This window comes from Heterocephalus glaber, unplaced genomic scaffold (assembly GCF_053883595.1).
Source record: "Heterocephalus glaber isolate CG9 unplaced genomic scaffold, H.glaber_assembly_v1.0 deba00001479, whole genome shotgun sequence".
Classification (NCBI taxonomy): Eukaryota; Metazoa; Chordata; class Mammalia; order Rodentia; family Bathyergidae; genus Heterocephalus; species Heterocephalus glaber.
The window spans coordinates 13259559-13276364 of record NW_028258316.1 but is presented as its reverse complement, the minus strand read 5'-3'; the positions used below and the strand labels follow the sequence as shown (position 1 = coordinate 13276364).

The window sequence follows — 16806 nt, the reverse complement described above, 5'->3', positions numbered from 1 at the left end:
ATATGTGTGCATATATGTGAATATGTCAGTGAGTATTATGTACACAATTGGTCACACATTTAAGGTTTGTGCATTCATAGGTTCAACCACAAACATTGAATATATCCGAAAAAAATTCATCTGTACTGAACATGTACATTTTCTTCCTGTTGTTCCCTAAACAATACAGTACAACAGTCATTGCCATAGTATTTATATTGCATTAGGTATTATAAGTAATCTAAAGGTGATTTAAAGAATGCAGGAAGATGTGTACAGGGTATGTGCAAATACTATGCCATTTATATAAGAAACTTGAATATCCTCAGATTTTGTTATCTGCAGTGGGTCTTGGAACCACCAAGAAAGGACCGTACCAGCTGTGACAGTGTCCTGCTTATTGGTGTGAGGAGGCATAGCCTACCCCTTGGATGCGAGTCTGGATCTGTGGTGTGCTTCTGTGTGTGGTTCTGTCTGGTGTGCTGTTTATACCAATGTGGATGCCCATCCCATTTCAGTGTGTGAACAGCTGTGGTAGGTGTGCCATGTTGCATGCTGAAGGCAGAACCCCAGGCCCATGGTTTCCTGGACAGCAACAGAACCAGCTGCTATGTGGCATGGCTATACTGTGGGCTTCAGGGTCTGTGTGCCCAGCTGGCCAGTCCATAGGTCTTGCTGCAGGAGGTGGCAGTGTAGTGGGGGATGGGGTCAGGGGGACCTTGGGATGTTGGGGACAGGTAGGGAGACACAGAGGGCAGTGGATGGGGAGCAGGAGCAGAGAAGGGGTAGGAAGACAATGAAATGCCTTGGGACCATCTCTCTGCAAGCTGCACCCAGGTTCAAGCCCTAGGTTCTGACCCTGCCCCTCCCATCTCCTACCCTGTCACCTCCTTTTCCTTGGAGCTGCAGCAGGGAGCAGATTCTAGATCTTTGTGCTCCTATTGCCCTGGTGGAGGTTGCGGGGGGGGGGGGATCCTAGTAAGAGGGGACAATGTGTTCATTAAAAGAAATAAGGAGCACAATTGCATTCTAATAGATCAGCACAGATTTCAGAGCAGCATGAGGTCTCGAGGACTCTGAGGGCTGTGGAATTCAATATGATATGCTTCAGCCTGTTGGCTAATGGGCTGCTGCAGAATACCACATGACCCAGCCTTCCCAGGGATGTGAAACATGCTGAAAAGTGGCCCAGATTTATTAATTGGGATGGTGTGTGTTCCTGCCCATAGGTGTGTGGGGAAATGACAAGTTATGAAAATGTATTTGTGAGCAAGGTAGGAGGAGGCGGGGATTTCAGGTGGCCTCAAGGCCTGAGCAGAAGCCTCAGGCTGTGCTCCTGGCCCTGTTGCTGGCCTGTGATTGTCCCACCCATGTGATCAACTGCCCCCTCCCTGCCTGGAGTGTCACTGTCCCCATCTGTTAAGTTCATTCATTGATTCATTATTCCCTCTCTCACCTGGCATTCATTCATCCCTGGAGCTTTCCACCTACTCTGCACTGAGCCGTGTTCTAGATGCCACTGTTAGTGAGAACAGTTGCCTACAGGACAGACTGGCTCTGCACTTACAGCTCCAGCTCCGCAGGAGGCTGGATGGCAGTTAAGCAGGTGCCACAAGAAGCCCCTCCAGTTTGCTTCCTAAAGAACCCTCCAAGTCTGTATGCTTTGTCTCCAGAGCCACAGCTGGGTTACAGCTGCATCCCCTCCTCCTGGGCCCTATACCCCTCCATGCCCACTCTTGTTCCACCCAAATTGTAAGCTCAGTTATCTTTAAGAACGCAACCCTGATGCTACTGTCCTCTGAACCCTCTCCCTTGGCAGGGAGGAAACCTCCCATGTGGACTTTGGGCCTCAGATGACCCCTGCCCATCCTTCAGCAAGAATTTTCTTGACCTTTGGCTCCAGGCACACAGGGGCCACACCTGGTAGCGTCCACACCATCGTTGCACTGGGCCAGCATAAGCTGGCACCAAGGTACCTAGAGCTTCCTGAAGAGGGGCAAGTCAGCAGGTGGGGAGGGGACTGCAGAGGCCCTGGAGGAGGTGCTGGCAGAAGCCTGTGCAGGGCCAGAGACCTCAGCCCTGGGGGCCAGGTGAGGACCTGATCTTGCTCCTCACAGGCAGGGGCAGCTGCAGAGAACAGTGAAGCTGGGATGGCCCTCAGCCCACTTACTTTTTTAAGGGTTCTCAGGATGCAGGGGAAGGACTGTTGGTGGGTCCAGGAGCAGAGGTAGGCAGAGCAGCAGGAGGACCTGCCTGTGGCCCAGGGCTGATGGCAACAGGAAGGAGGGCTGCCAACACATTCTCAGTTTGACAAGGTGGACTGGGGCCAGGGAGCCTGTATTTGGGGAGAAAGGGCTGGCCTAGAGCCTACATCCTACTGGTTTCTGCCAACCCAGAAGGTCCCCTGGGGTCCTGTACCCCTGATAGGTCCCAGTGCCAGAAGTGTTAGTGCCCACAGGTTCTCCTGTGACGCCTGGGTGAGGGGTGGGCAGAGAATCCACTCTGTGGAAGGCCTTCATCTGCAATCTGCAAAGGGCAGCAGCTCCCCTAAATCGAAAGCCCTTCACTGCCACTGTCAGGGCAGGCCACAATTACCTGGGGAAGGAATAGTCTGCTGCATTTCTTACATTTGCATTTCACAAAGTGTTCAGTGCATGCTTTTTGTGAACAAACACCCTTTTGGGCAAGTCTACAAGTTTAAGTTGGGCTGAGAAGGCTAAGGAGGCTGTGGACCTTTATCCCTCACCCTCGTGCCCACTGAGCCATGCTGTCAGGATTGCCTTCATTCATTCATTTCCCCTAGTTGCTTGTTCATTCATTCTTTCCACGAACATTTCCTAGCAGCCCCTCTATGCTGCTAGAGATCCCAAGGGAGGGATCAGGACATGAAGGAGAGGGTCTGATAGAGTCACGTGTAGTGGTTAAAGGGACACAGAGGGCTGCGGGGGCCCCCAAAGACAGTGGCAGCCAGCCCAGGAGAACAGAGGCTGTGACCCTAAACTGAGGGGCAAGTTGGAAGCTCAGCAGGCCCCTGGAGAGAGGAACATTAGCAGCCACTAGAAACACACCAACCTCCCCTGGAGACAGGAAAGGAAGATGTTTCTGGGAGAGGGTTTGGGTGTGAAGAGGTGGGGTGTGGGAGCTTGGCAGCAGGGCAGAGGAAGGGGTGTCCCCTGCAGGGAGTGCCACCTAGGCTTTTCCAGGTGTGTTAGTGTCCCCCTGTGGAAGCTCAACCTTCCTGGCTTTAGATGGTGGAACTGTACAAGGGGTGATCGAAAAATACAGTGAATGCTTATATTTAGAAATTTTATTACAGTAAAAGATACATTGTCACTAACTCCCCTCAGAGTAGTTCCCCTTGCTTTGAGCACGCTTATCTCATCTTTCCACTTCCCCAAGCAGTTCTTGAAATCCTCTTTTGGGAATGAATGTCTTTGAGGTGTGACAAAAAATGTAGTGGATGCTGCTGCCAGGTGCCATCCAACCGAAAGGCTGACTCGTAAAAACATTACAGTGTGTCCCCCTTACCTACCAGACAGACCTGGCACCATGCAACTTCTGACTCTTCCCCAGAGTCAAAATGACCAGGAAAAGTAAAAAATGTTTAATCGATTCAGGACACTGAGGCAGTCATGACAGTGCAAATAGACACTCACAGGAGAGGACTTCCGGAACTGCTTCAGAAAGAGGCAATGGGATAAGTGTATTTGAAGTGAGAAAAGCTATTTTGAGGGGGAGATTTATGACAATGTGTCTTTTACTGTCATACTTTTAAAAAGTTTAAGCCCACATTATATTTTTCATAGATATACCAGGGGAAGCTGGCCCCAAATGGGAAGGAACCCCCAAATCAGGTGAGCAGTCGAGCTGGGTCCTGTGCTAAGAACCTTTAAAAAAATCTTCATGGGGTGACGTGACTAGTTCCACAGTTTCGAAAGGCCATCCCGGGTGACTGCAGAGAAGGTTGGAAGTAGAGAGTCAGCTGGCTGCCAGAAAATGGCCCACATAGAATACAGATTTTGCAGAAGTATGACAAAAGGCCAATTCTTTTCATTCGCAAAGAGATGCTACAAATCGACAAGAAGATCAGTCAAAAAAATGAACGAAGAGTATGAACAGCCAGTTGGTAGAAAAAGAAACCCTAATGGCTTTTAAACACACACAAAAGAGTCTCGGCTGCATTCACAACATGAGAAGTGGAAATTAAATCTATAATGAGATGATGCCATGTTTTGCATCCATCAGTTGGCAAAAGTTATTGTTCTGACAATATGCTACTCTGGGCAGGACAGGGACCTGGCATGCTCACATATTGTTGGTGGGGATGAAAATTGGTTCAACTTCTCTGCAGGACAATTGAGTTACACTGATTATAATTTAAAATGCATGTACTCTTCGACCAAGTAATTCAACCTCTGTGATACGTGGTACATATATGTAAAGACACAGGGACAATGGTCCCCACAACACTTTGGTAGCCAGAAAAACCTAGAAATAATCTAAACTACAGATTTAGTAAAGTATAATATTATTAGGAATTGCAAGACATTGTATAATGCAATTCCATGGTGTCCTGAAAAAAATCAAGGCCCGCTTCCATGGATGTGCCATGAAACCGTGTCCAAGATGGTGTTTAGGCAAAAAAAAAAAAAAAAGCTGAGTGCAGACTCTCTCTGAAAGAATACACAAACCCACAGACAATAGATGCCTCTGGGGACGGAACTGGAGAACTGAGGGACAGGCGTGGGAGTTAGCATACTTGTTACTGTAAACCTTTTTGTGTCATTTTGATTTGTTTTAACCATACATACGCACTGATGCCACATGTGCATTTGTGTGTGTGTATATAGACATATATTCATTGCATATTTTTATAAAATAACGACAAAGGCCCAGATGGTGGAAGTGTCTTCTAGTTTCCAGAGAAGGGAATTAATAGCTCTCTCTCCTTCTCTCTCTCTCTCTCTCTCTCTCTCTCTCTCTCTCTGTTATAGGGGATTGAACTCAGGCACTTCATGCTCAGGTCTTTAAAAAATTTTTTATTTTGAGACAAGTTCTCATTGAGTCACTAAATTGCCCAGGAACTGTGATCCCCCTGCCTCAGCCTTCCCTAGTGCTGGGATTACAGGCTTGGGCCACCATGCTGGTTTAAAAGCTTTTTAAATGGAAATCAATGTGACACATATAACATTCATCCATATTTCATCAAAAGAATATGGGAGGAGATGAACATTTTTTGAGTGTCCTGAAGCCAAGTGCTCTCGCCTCTATTCCTGAGACTCTCTTTAGTGAAACTTTCGTCCCGTGCCCCCTGTCAGACATCATTTCACACACAGCCTGTGAGCACAGAGGGAAAACTAATCAGGGGTGGCATTTCAGGACCCTGAACTGAAGCCGCAGCCCCGTGGATGGGCGGCCTCTTTCTTGGCCATAGGGGTTGGGGGCAGATGCTCCTGACTCTGGATGCTGTCTCCCTCTACATGGGTGGCCCTGGGGGTTGGAGGCAGGGGACTTTCCGACCTGCACAGATGTGGAGCTGTTTCCTTCTGCTGTTCCACGGAGCTCTGCACCTGCCAGGCCCAGAGCTTCAGGGCTGGCCGGATGGCAGGGCAAGGGCAGCTGTCTGTGACCTCCAGCCAGGAGCCTGCTCTCTGGACCTCAGGTTCCTCAACCGTAAAAGCAGAGCAATGCCACCTTGCCATGAGGAGTGGGTGACTCTGGTGCCCAGGACAAACACATAGTCACGCTTTTCCTCAGTGGCCTCCCCGCCCCCACAGCCTAGCACATTCAGGCCAGAGGCCTCAGTTATGAAAGCACCAAGTTTCTTTGGAATTACCCAAAACCTCCCTGCTGTGCAGCCCTTCAGGGTGCATGGTGACCTCCAGGAAGCTGGTGGCATCTCCTCAACAACCTTATTAGGCTCCAGGGCTCATTAGACACAGGTGGTGACATGTCACCATGCCAGGGCCTCCCCTGAGAACTCCTGCCCCTCATCCTCCAGGCCTCACCCCACTTTGACAGATCCCCCCTGAGGCTCAAGGGTCAGCACAGAACAGCAGTTTGGAGTGCGGGCTCCAGAGGTCAGAATGCAAGACCAGGAGTGGCATTTACAGGGTGCTGCTTCGGACACACGACTTCATCTCAGCTTTGAGCCTCAGTTTCTTTACTATAGACTGCGGTGATAAGATGGTACCATTGGCTTCCATATCCACAAGGTTCCACATCTGAGGATTCAACCAATGGAGGGTCAGAAGTATTTGCAAAAGCCAAGCATTGTGGCACACATTTGCAATCCTAGCACTCTCGAAGGCTGAGGCAGGAGAATCATAAATGTGAGTGGAACCAGGGCCACTTAGCCACTTAGCAAGACCCTTCCTGTCTCAAAATAAAAAATAAAAATAGACTTGGGATGTAGTTCAGTGCCAAGGTCCTGGGTTCAATCCTCAGTACTATGTAAAAAAGAAAAAGAAAAGAAAAATTTGCAAAAGTAATTGTGTCTAGATAGATGTGTTGGCGCACTCAGTAATTCCAGAACCTAGGAGACTGAAGCAGGAGTACCACAGTCTGAACTACCCGGAGACACACTATCTCAAAACAAAAGCAAAAAGCACCAATAAAGCACCAAAAAAAAGCATCTATACAGAACAAGTATGATTTTTTTTCTTCATTATTCTCTAAACACTACAGTTGAACTACCTTTTCCATAGCACTTACATCTAGAAATAATTTAAGTCATATCCCAATACTCCACCGTGGTATATAATGGTCTTGAGCATCCTTGGAGTTTGGTGTCCATAGGGGTCCTGGACCAAGCCACTTTGCACCGAGAGGCCACTGTCCTGGCTGTGGCGAGCGTTTCCTGTGATGAGTAGGTGGGCGGGCCTACCCCTTGGGAGGTGAGCGAGGGTCCCAGGGTAGGATTCTGTGTGTCTTTCTGTTCAGGTGTGGCCTGTTCACCACTTCCCGCAGGTGCCCTACTCTCGCCTGTAAGGAGGTGGGGCAGGGGATGCTGGGACCCTTGGGAAGCCCCAGAATTGCCCCAGAGGTGGCTGTGTGTAGGCGTGGGGTGCTCTCCGTAGTTGTGAGATCAACATGGTCATTTTCTTGGAGCAGCCATTGTACTTGAAGATTTAGGGAAGAGAAAAGTGTGTGTATATTAAAACATATTTTCATGGCAAATATATCTTGCGGCAAAAAGAGTAACACTGTGTTCCCCAAGTCCCATTTTGCCCTCTCTTCTTGGGGGACAGGAGAGCGGTCCCCAGCATATGGGGTTGTGCCATGCAAAAAGGTTCTGGCCACGGTCACACGGCTGGAGGTAGAGTTGGCCACGCCCTGAACAACACACCTGTCATCCTGAGGCGACAGGAGGCCACCATGGAGTGGCAGCTGGAGCTGAGTGGAGGGGCTCGTCCTGGAGGACCACTTCACCCACGGCAGACTCTGCATGAGCAAAAAGAAATCACTGCTGGGTAAAGCTGCTGAGACGTGGGAGTTTATTTGTTATCTCAGTACTTACAGGACTTTTAAAGCTAAAACACAAGGCTTCACCTAAGCGGGTCCTTCAGCTGGCCTCTTTGGGCTGCATCCTCAGGTTTCTGACCTGTCCTCAAGGGGCTGATTTTCCTAGCACAGCTAGAGATAAACCCACTGACCCACTGTGGCCAACAGCCACTGGCTCTGGAAATGGCTCAAGGCAGATGCATTTCAGTGAGGAGAGAGGAGATACCGACTCGAGTGCTGCACCAGATCACGTCTCAGGCGTCAAGAGTCTGCTGATTACAGCCAAAGAGAGGCGCTCAGCTGGCCTCCGAGAGTCCTCAACGCCATTCTACCAGGGGTGGGGGGAAGCCAGTTGCAGTGGACTGAATGCTTATGTTCTCCCCAAATTTATTTGATGAGATCCTCACCTTCAGTATGATGCTATCAGGAGGTTTGGGAGATAACTAGGGCATGAGGGTAGAGCCCTTACAAATGGGATTAGCACTCTTATAAAAGGGACCCTAGAGTTCTATCACCTTCTTTCTTTCAAGGAAGGACACAGAGAGAGGCTTAGCAGTGTACAACCTAGAAGAGTACCCTCCCAGACAATGCTGGCACCCTGACCTTGGACATGCAGCCTTCAGAACCGGGAGAAATAAATTTCTATTGTTTATAAGCCCCCAGGTTTATGATACTTTGTTATAATAGCTTCAGTAGACTAAGACAGCAACCCAGCTCTTTCCTTGGGCCCCAGGGTGGGCCAGCCCAGTAGTCAATTGCTTGCCATAGTCAGCATATGCACATGTCTTCCAGGTGTCACCATGGCTAGGGCAGTGCCAGGGGTCACAGCTGGGCTCAGGTGCCTGAGAGAAGATGCTCTTGCAGTTGCATTGGGTGAGTTACTTCTCCTGCCCTCCCCCCAGCTCTGTACAATGGCTGGAATATAAAATGTACTGGAATTTACCCCACGGTTAAACACTGGAAGGACAATGATAACCTTGCGTGCAACCCCAGATACACAAAACAAATAACAGCTGAGGTACAAGGTTCCCTGGCTCCAGCTGTGAACCGCTCTGCTCGCTAGAGCTCTCTGGGCTTTTTTTATGGTGGATACTACATATAGCCATGGGCTGAGGGCTGCTGCTGGCTTCCGCTCCATTTCTCTGACCAGTCAGAGCAAAATACCCTCACTGCAGAGGCTTAACTCATGGCCCTAACTTGCTGGGCAAAGGGGCAAGATGCCTCCTCCTCTGAGCCTTGGCTCATTCATAGAATTGAAAGGTTGGACTGCAGTGGCCATGGATAGAACATTGTAACAAAGCTGCTTGTATGGGAGGTAAAGCTGTAGCTGCTTGGGTTAAAGACAGAGGTGGGCCTGAGTCCAGGGATCCTGGGAGGAAGGTGGGAGAGAGGGATGCCCCTCTGGACTCCACAGTCCCCACTCAGTCCCCCAAAATGATGCCTGGCTGAAGGCAGAGGGCCAGGGCAGGGGTAACTTCACAGGGTGCCATAGCCACCTGCCTGCTTGGCTTCAGGCATCTGGTGGGCAAATCTGGCTGGGGTGACAGCCCACAGCGGGTGACAACTCTGTGGCACTGCAGGACCATGATCTGTGACACAGAAGCCTAGAACCAAGAGGCTGGCACACACTGGGAACATGAAGCAGGTATAGAATCTGATCGTTTTGTAAAATAGCAACCCTGAGGGGGCCTAGGACCTGAGCAGTCGGCAGCAGTCACAGCCTGCCTAAGTGGCTCCCCTCTCAGCAGAGGGGCTGTGTGAAGTGAATACTTCTCTCATGCCTCTTAGGGGAGGGGGAGGGGGAGATTTCCAGGGAGCTGGGGTCTTACTTTATTTTTAACTCAAGGCCATCTGCTTTCCACTTTCCACCGGGTGGTCGAGAGTCTGGGAAATATTCAGAGTGAACATATGTCGCTCCCCCAGGGTCTAGGGGGAGGCGGAGCTGGGAGATGGTGAGGGCCTCTGTCCCCAGGGGCAGAGCCACAGGACCAGGTGTGCCAGCAATGCCAGGAATGGCTTCTTTGATGCGGCTTCGGCAGTTCTGCTCTCTGGGGACGAGCCCTGCTCCCCGGGAACACCTGGGACTCGCCCTGCACACCTGCTCCAAGCACATGGCTGAGGGCTAGTGCTGGCCCACAGAGCTGACCCTTCTCCCAGCGCAGGCGTCCCTGCTACAGAGTCTCTGCCAAGTGGCTGAACTCTAGGGACAGGGCCCTCCTTCCTAGAAGAGACAGTCCCCAGGTTAGAAGATCCCCCAACTCCCCCCTCTGCCTCCCCTAGGATCTCAGAGTTTCCTGGAGGCAATAATTAGCTTCCGAAAGCAGACATTAACTGCAAGGGGAAAAAAAATTAAAAGGTGCCCTTTTCCTACCAATTGACCCACAGTGAATGAACATTGCCCACCCCGGTGGATTTGCTGTCAAAAATTATCACGCAGAAGAAACTGTCAATACTCGGCAGCCCGTTATACAATGAGCCTGTGGTTAGCAATGCTCAGCTTTGTTTTATTATTGCATTTTAAGAAGTTACCAAGACAACTGAGGCCAAGTAACAGAACCTTGACTTCATGCGCCATGAAAATTTAATAAAGAATTTTTAAAGGCTTTTACGAGGCAGGAGCTGCAGCTTCTTAAAGGTGATGCTGGGCACAGAGGGGGAAAGGCTGGGGCCTGTGGGGGTCTCACCAGACCTCCTGGAGCCTCTGCCAGGGCTGACGAGGTGGCATCAGTGTTCCTTGGCATGTGACAGTTTCAGCATATGGAGACAGTGCCTTCTCTGAACAGACAGTTTTAAAGATACCCCCCAGGTGCCAAGCCCCTCGCCAGGCTCTTTGCATCCATTTGACGAGATTTTCACTGCATAGGCGAGGAATAGGGGTAAGAGAAATCACTGGCCCATGGTCACTTAGAGCAAAATCCAGACCCATGTCTGTCTGATTTCAAAGCCCTGGCTGGGTCTTTCCAGAGCAGCTCAGATCTCTTCTGGGATTCCCCATTCTGATGTAAGATATTCTGAAGGGGAAATGTCCCCACAGCATGGGCCAGGCCCAAGGGAGCTGCAGTGAGGAGCAGGGTCCTGTAGCCCAGGACTGCAGTCCTGCTTGGAATCTGTCCTGGTCGGAATCTGAGAGAACGCCTTCCTTGAGTTAGAGGCAGTGTTTCCCAGGAGCCTCCTGGTGAGCAGGTTGTGCTACCCCAGGGCTGCAAAGAGCCTTCTTCCTCTGCTCTCTGAATCTGACTCAGAAGCAAATCATCAGAAATGAGGAAAACATCTTGTGATTTTACCATCTTATACCAATGCTTCGTGGTGTTCAGTGCAAGCGCTTGCGGTTAAGTATATGCATTATGCTGCATGGTTTTTCTAAGTTATATAAAAATCAAGACTTTGAGTTACAAGAGATGAAGGCAATTGAATATGTTGACTATTCTGAAGAGCTCCTTTGTGTCCTGGAACAGAAACAAAACAAAATAAAAACAGAAACAAAAGATTTGACTTACTATGTGAGGGAGAAATTCATATGCCATGTGGAAAAATCTATCTTGCATTCATCAAACCAAATAGGAGACTGGCAAAAATATCACCGAGGTAAGGTGGATTTTAGGTTAGCATGCACTGTGGTGAGTCCCCTTGCTGAGCAGGAACAGGTCCCTCAGCCACTGGGAGCACCAGGTCCCCGATGGGAGAGTCTATTATTTCTGAGCTTCCAAGAGAAGGCGCTTGAATGCTGAATGTTGCAAGCCCAGTTTTCAATTATAGGGCCGAGGCGCACAGGACATTAATCAAGAAATGAAAGAAAAAAAATCAAGCTATTTTGGAGTAACACTGCCAATCACAAGGCAAATTCCGGACGTTGGAGGAGCGGGCAGGGACCATTTTTCAGCCTGCGAATGTCTTTAAATAAGTGAAGATGAAAAGGAGCAGGGGAGGGAGAGGAGCTGATCACTTTGGCTTCATTTGTCTTGGCAGACAACATTATTCAAGAGAGCTTTACCTTCGTCCCTTTACACTTCGCAGGACACCAGAACCTCCTCTGAAGGTAACATTACAACTCAGAAGTACTTTGGTTTACAAAACACTTGCATATTTATTATGCTTCTGGTGGTCTCGCCTACTGTTCCTAAGGTTAACTGAAGGAAGAAATCACCCCGGGACGGGAGCCCTTACAGTCTCCGTAGTCTGCAGAGCCTTCCTGGAGTGCTCCCAACACCTTAGAGTGGGAGAAAAGCAGTCCCCAGGACCACTGTCTGGAGAATGGGGCCAAGATCCACATGGTGCCAAGGAAAGAGGAGCGGGGTCTGGAGCCAGGGGCCTCTCTGTGTAAACCCTGGCTCTGTCCTTCACCAGCCAAGACACCTAGGACAAGCTGTATAACCTCCTGGGCATCAGAAAAGACAGTGATGATCAACCTCGGCCTTCAGTGGGTGAATGGGAGGACCAAGATGAGAAGACAAACTTAAAAGTGCTTCGTAACCCGTGAAGCACTGGGCATGGGTTCTAAGGGGATTCGTTCTAGGAATGTCGATTCCTTCCCAGCCTCATCCAGTGCCATTCCCAACTATACATGGCCACAGCAGGACGACCTTCTCCGAGTGAGGCACCGGACACAGCCACAGCTGATGTAGAGTGTGAGGGACAGGCTGCATGTCCCACTGAGGAGTAGTGTGGGAACCATCAGCGGGGATGGGGGTCGGGGTGGGGGGTCCTCCTCAGTCTCCAGGGCTGACAGAGAGGGAGTTCCCTGGGGGACACGGCCAAGACCTGAGCCCGGGCACCTGCAGTTTGGTCAGGGAGAGGTTCCTAGTGTTAGAAAAGCCATTGTCACTGGGGTGGGGTGGGGTGGGTGGCCAATGGATGGCCACTGTGCTTGGAGAGAGAATGAGCCAGGCTGGGATCTAGAGGTGCCTGGAGAACTGGTTTGGCAAGGACTAGAGTAGATGGTCCTCAAGGGCATCTGCAGACTCCGGGGAGAGGGTGTGGTGACGTCGTCCCTTCACCGGGACTGCGCAACACCTCATGATCTCAGTAAGCACCCTCCGCCCCTGCTCTGTGCTTTGGGGTTACACGGATCCAACATGGCCCTGGCCCTGAGGGAAGTCACACCTGGGCAGGAGCAAATGCTGTGGCCCCACCGGGAAGCACAGGGAGAAAGGAAGTCTCTATGGAGGGAGTCGTTCATTCTGTGCTGGGGCTGCAGCAGGCACCTGAGCCAGACCTTGAGAGAGGTGTAGTCTGCCGTTGTCCAGAGGGAGCAGCAAGGACAGGGGGTGGAGGTCACAGAGCAGGTCCCTGCTGGTAGCCTCCCCATGGGCAGGAAATGGCACATTCTCTTCCTGTCCGATGACAGATACAAAGAGCCCAGGGAGCCTTGCTGGAGACAGGCCCAGGGAGGGTGGGATCCAGGTGTGGAAAGAGAGGGAGTTGATTATGAGGGCCCAGCCGAGGGCAGCCTTTGTTGTGTCCATTCCAGGGCTCTCCAGTTCCCTCCTGGCTGACACGGATGGCGGGGGTCAGAGTGGGTGGCAGAGCTGAGAGGCGGGGACACTGTGGAATCCAGGTCAGAGATGATGAGTCTGAGCTGGGAAGCGTGGACAGAGCTCTGGAGGAGAAACCAGAGGAGGCAAGGAGGCCGGCTTGGCAGTGGAGACTTGGTCTCTAGGAGGCCCTGCCTCTTCCCATGGGGAGAGTCCTGTTGTGACCCACACTGGCTACCAGCTGCCCTGGACCCAGTGCTTTTCTGTAGCACCCACTGCAGGCTCTCTCTGGCCAGGCCAGTGGGGACAATATTCCCCCTGGAAGAGCAGAAAAGGCGAGCCCAGTCCCCCGGGGGGCTGGAGGAAGGCAGCAGGCAAGGGCAGTGTGAGGCATGAGGAAGCTGTCTGCACTCACCGGAGGGGCCAGAGTGGCACACAAAAAAGGGTGTGCCGGGCCCAGTTGGGTTGATCAGCCTGTTCTCCAGAACGAGCTGCCTTCCTGGGGTTGCCCACTGACTTATCACACTTGGGGCACACACCACAGATAGAGCCCCAGCCGAGCCTGATCTTCTTATACATTCTTTCCAACACCTTGGGAGGGCCTGGCCCTCCAGGAACTCAGCCAGTGGGCCAATTCAAGGGTCAGCGTTGGCATCAGCAGGAAGGGGAAAAAGGGCAGGCAAGGGTTGGGGGAAGAAGGGCTGGGATGGATCCTAAGGGAACTCCCAAAGGATGGGCTCATTTCACAGTCAACCACAGGGACTCTGAGTCCTAACACGGAGGGGCCTCTGAGCCAGGCCAGGCTCCCTGGCTCTGCCTCCCCTCTGCCAGGAAGAAGGAACCACCTGCTTTTGCTCTCATTTCAATCCCACCCTGCAAATAAGCGGCTGGTTACCAAGGGGGACAAACACAATGGGACTTCCCATGGGGACTGAGGGGGTGGGAGGAGTCTTCTGATGCTCGATCTGACACCGGAGAGGCCTCAAAATTCTTCCTGACCAGCAGGACTGGGGAACTGGGGCCCAACTTGTCACTGACAGGCTGCTCTTGAGACTGCAGCAGCCTCACATCTCTGATAATCAGTGCGGAGGCTGTGTCCTCCAGGGTGTGAGGCTCCCCCGGGGCCCTGTCCATAGGAAAGGGGGCTTGTTCCAGGACAGAGGGGCCCGTAACTGACAGTGACCTGCCTCCAGATGACAGGCACGGGGTGGGGAGGACATCGCTCGCCCTGAGTGAGGACATTTTTGTGTCACTCCAAACAATGGGGCTGGAATCCAACCTCTTGATCCTCCCTGCTCCCCTGTCCAGTGTGCCAGGTTGGGGTTCAGGCCTGAAGACGGTGCTCCATTTTGGCAAGCAAGCACTTTCTGCACAGCCACTTCAAGAAGCGGTGAGAGCTGTTGGAAAGACTCTGCAGTGCCCAGCTGGTGGCGAATCTCCTGGTGCATCCCTTGGGGCCTTTCATGGTGAAATCCTTGTGTTCTGCAGGCTCGGGGTCTCCACACTGCCTCTCACAGAGCACCCCTGGGGAGCACCAGTTGCTCTGGCCCAGGCCCCCATACTTTCTACACGCACACTTCTGGTTACCCCGGTTCTTATCCGGGCCTCGAGTCCTCTCTGAAGCCATCTCCCCTCCCCCAGGGCTCCCAGCACAGTGCTGGGCACATGGGGAGCCCTGACCATTTGGCTGGAGCCCCACACTTGCAGAGGTCCACTCAAAGCCACAGGACAGCCTGGACCATAGATAGGCTGAAGATGGGATCCTTGCTTTGGGGTCAAGGTCAAACAAAATCAAACAAATTGACTCTGAGGCTCCTGGCAGCTCTCAGACTGCAGGAGTCTTAGTTACACCTTAATTATTTCTTAATTAGTAACAAACCAAACATTGCAGCAACAGGTGAGCTAATGAAGTAAATGAGGCTAATCTGTTAACTACACCTGTGTAGTACATGATGCGGGGGGGGGGGGTTGCATCTGCCTACTTGATATTTCCACCTCATGGCGGGGGGCGGGGGCATGATGCTGGTTGGATTTAACCAGCAGCTCTCAGCGGCCCCAGCAGATCTAGGGCTCAGCTTCCTCTCCATAGCACTTGGTTTGGGGATTGTTTGTGCCTTCCCACCCCAAATACAACAGATTTGCCCCAGTTGGTGCTTCCTGTGAGCTCAGAATAGAAGATGCCATCTGTCACATTTCAGATGTCATCTGTCCACTGATGACTGGCAAACAGGGTGTGTCACCGAGAGGTGCCAGGAGGAAGGCGGCAGGAATCAGCCTTGCGAAGCAGGAGCTCAGCAGAACACAGAGGCAATGAATGACGGGAGCCAAAGCCGGGGATCCTGGCAGCCTGCCTGCCATCCCTCCACAGGCAGAAGCCCAGGGCTGTCCTCGGCCCTGAAGGGCACTGTCTTCTGGGAGGACAGAGTGGCCTTCAGGAGAGAGTGGGTCTGGGATGGGATAACTTGTCAGCACCGTACGTGCGGGGTGGGGGGCAGGTGTCCTGGTGGGAGAGGCTGTGGGGGGACCGGCCCCCCACTGTGCCGCTCCGGCCACACACCAGGCGTTTATCATCCAGCAGGGACAGGTGATATTCGCACAGGTCGATCAGCGAGGCCACCTGCTCATGGAGTGGCAGCATCTTGAACTTCCTCTGGGCCAGGAAGAAGAAGGCTTCAACGAACGCCTGCAGACACATCCCTGTGGAGAGAGACAAGGGGTCAGGGCGTCACTGCTGCCTCGGGGAGGCTCAACCCCACCTCAAGGCCATCAGCAAGAGCAAACCTCGCCCTACCACCCCTTCCCTCTGGAAACTCCAAAAAGGGGGAATTCCCTAGAATGCCTACAATGCATTTCCAGCCATTTGCAAGTTCAATCCCTTAAACATCCCAGTGAAGTAGGCTTAATTTCCCCTCTTTTACAGAGGGGGACCTGGGTAGAAAGTGGTTGAGACTGAATTTAAACCCAGCCAAAACCCCTAGCTGACCCCAAGTGCCACAATGAAGTGTCCTCTAGAACTCAGCTCCCTAACTTCTATAACAAATAGGAAAAGTTATTGAGACAGAGCCAATCTGGCAGCGATATTCTGTATATTAATAGGAATGTAGGTTACATGTCAAAGCATATCTAGTTGGTTTATGTGTTTTGCTACATGTCAATTTTACTTCCAAAAGTAAAATAAACCCCAGTCCCACTCTCTGGCCAAACTTCTCTTGTGGAACATATGATGTGTAACCCTCAGTGTCTCTGGAACACCTTTCCCTGCTTTGCCTCATAAGCTACCATCTTTAGGATCTGAGCTCAAAATTATTTGTTCAGTGAAACAGTCTCCATCCCAGGGTTAGACAGGGGCCCGGTACAGGCTTCTGGTACTGTTTTTTGTTGCTTTGTTTGTTTCTGCTGTGCTGGGGATTGAACCCAGAGCCTCATGAATGCTAGGCAAGTGTGCTGCTGCTGAGCTCCACCACCAGCCCTCTTCTTCTTCTTCTTTTTTTTTTTTGGTACCAGGGATTGAACTCGAGTCCTTGTACTTGCGGGGCAGGCGGCAGAACCACTGAGCTAAATCCCCGGCCCCCAGCCCTCTTCTGACACTTTTTTTGTAGCACCTACAAGAGCAAGCAGCTTGCTTGGTTAGCATTCATGTGGCTCTTTAACTGTCTCCATCTTCCCTGCTGATCTGTGAGCTTCAGAGCATCCCTGAAGTCCCATTACCAGTGCCCAGAGAGTGCTTAGTACAGACACAATGAGCACATGAGTGAAGGAATGAATGAACAAATGAACGAGTGAATGAGCCAGTGCTAGTTACTTTGCAGTCATTGGCACTGGCCCTGACAATATCCTTGTGAAGTCAATATTG

At 51.4% G+C, this 16806-nt stretch overlaps 1 protein-coding gene across 3 annotated transcripts in view; it reads right to left on the bottom strand.

The window, feature by feature from the left end:
• Window positions 1-9965: 9965 nt before the first annotated feature.
• The window catches only part of Ttll11 (tubulin tyrosine ligase like 11), a 255941-nt gene continuing 249100 nt past the window's right edge, over window positions 9966-16806 (bottom strand). For all 3 annotated transcript variants that reach the window (XM_013073559.3, XM_087183231.1, XM_087183233.1), the window contains one exon: window positions 9966-15650. In XM_013073559.3, coding sequence (XP_012929013.3) covers window positions 15385-15650 — 266 coding nt within the window. In that variant the 3' untranslated portion in view covers window positions 9966-15384. The remainder of the gene's footprint in view (window positions 15651-16806) is intronic.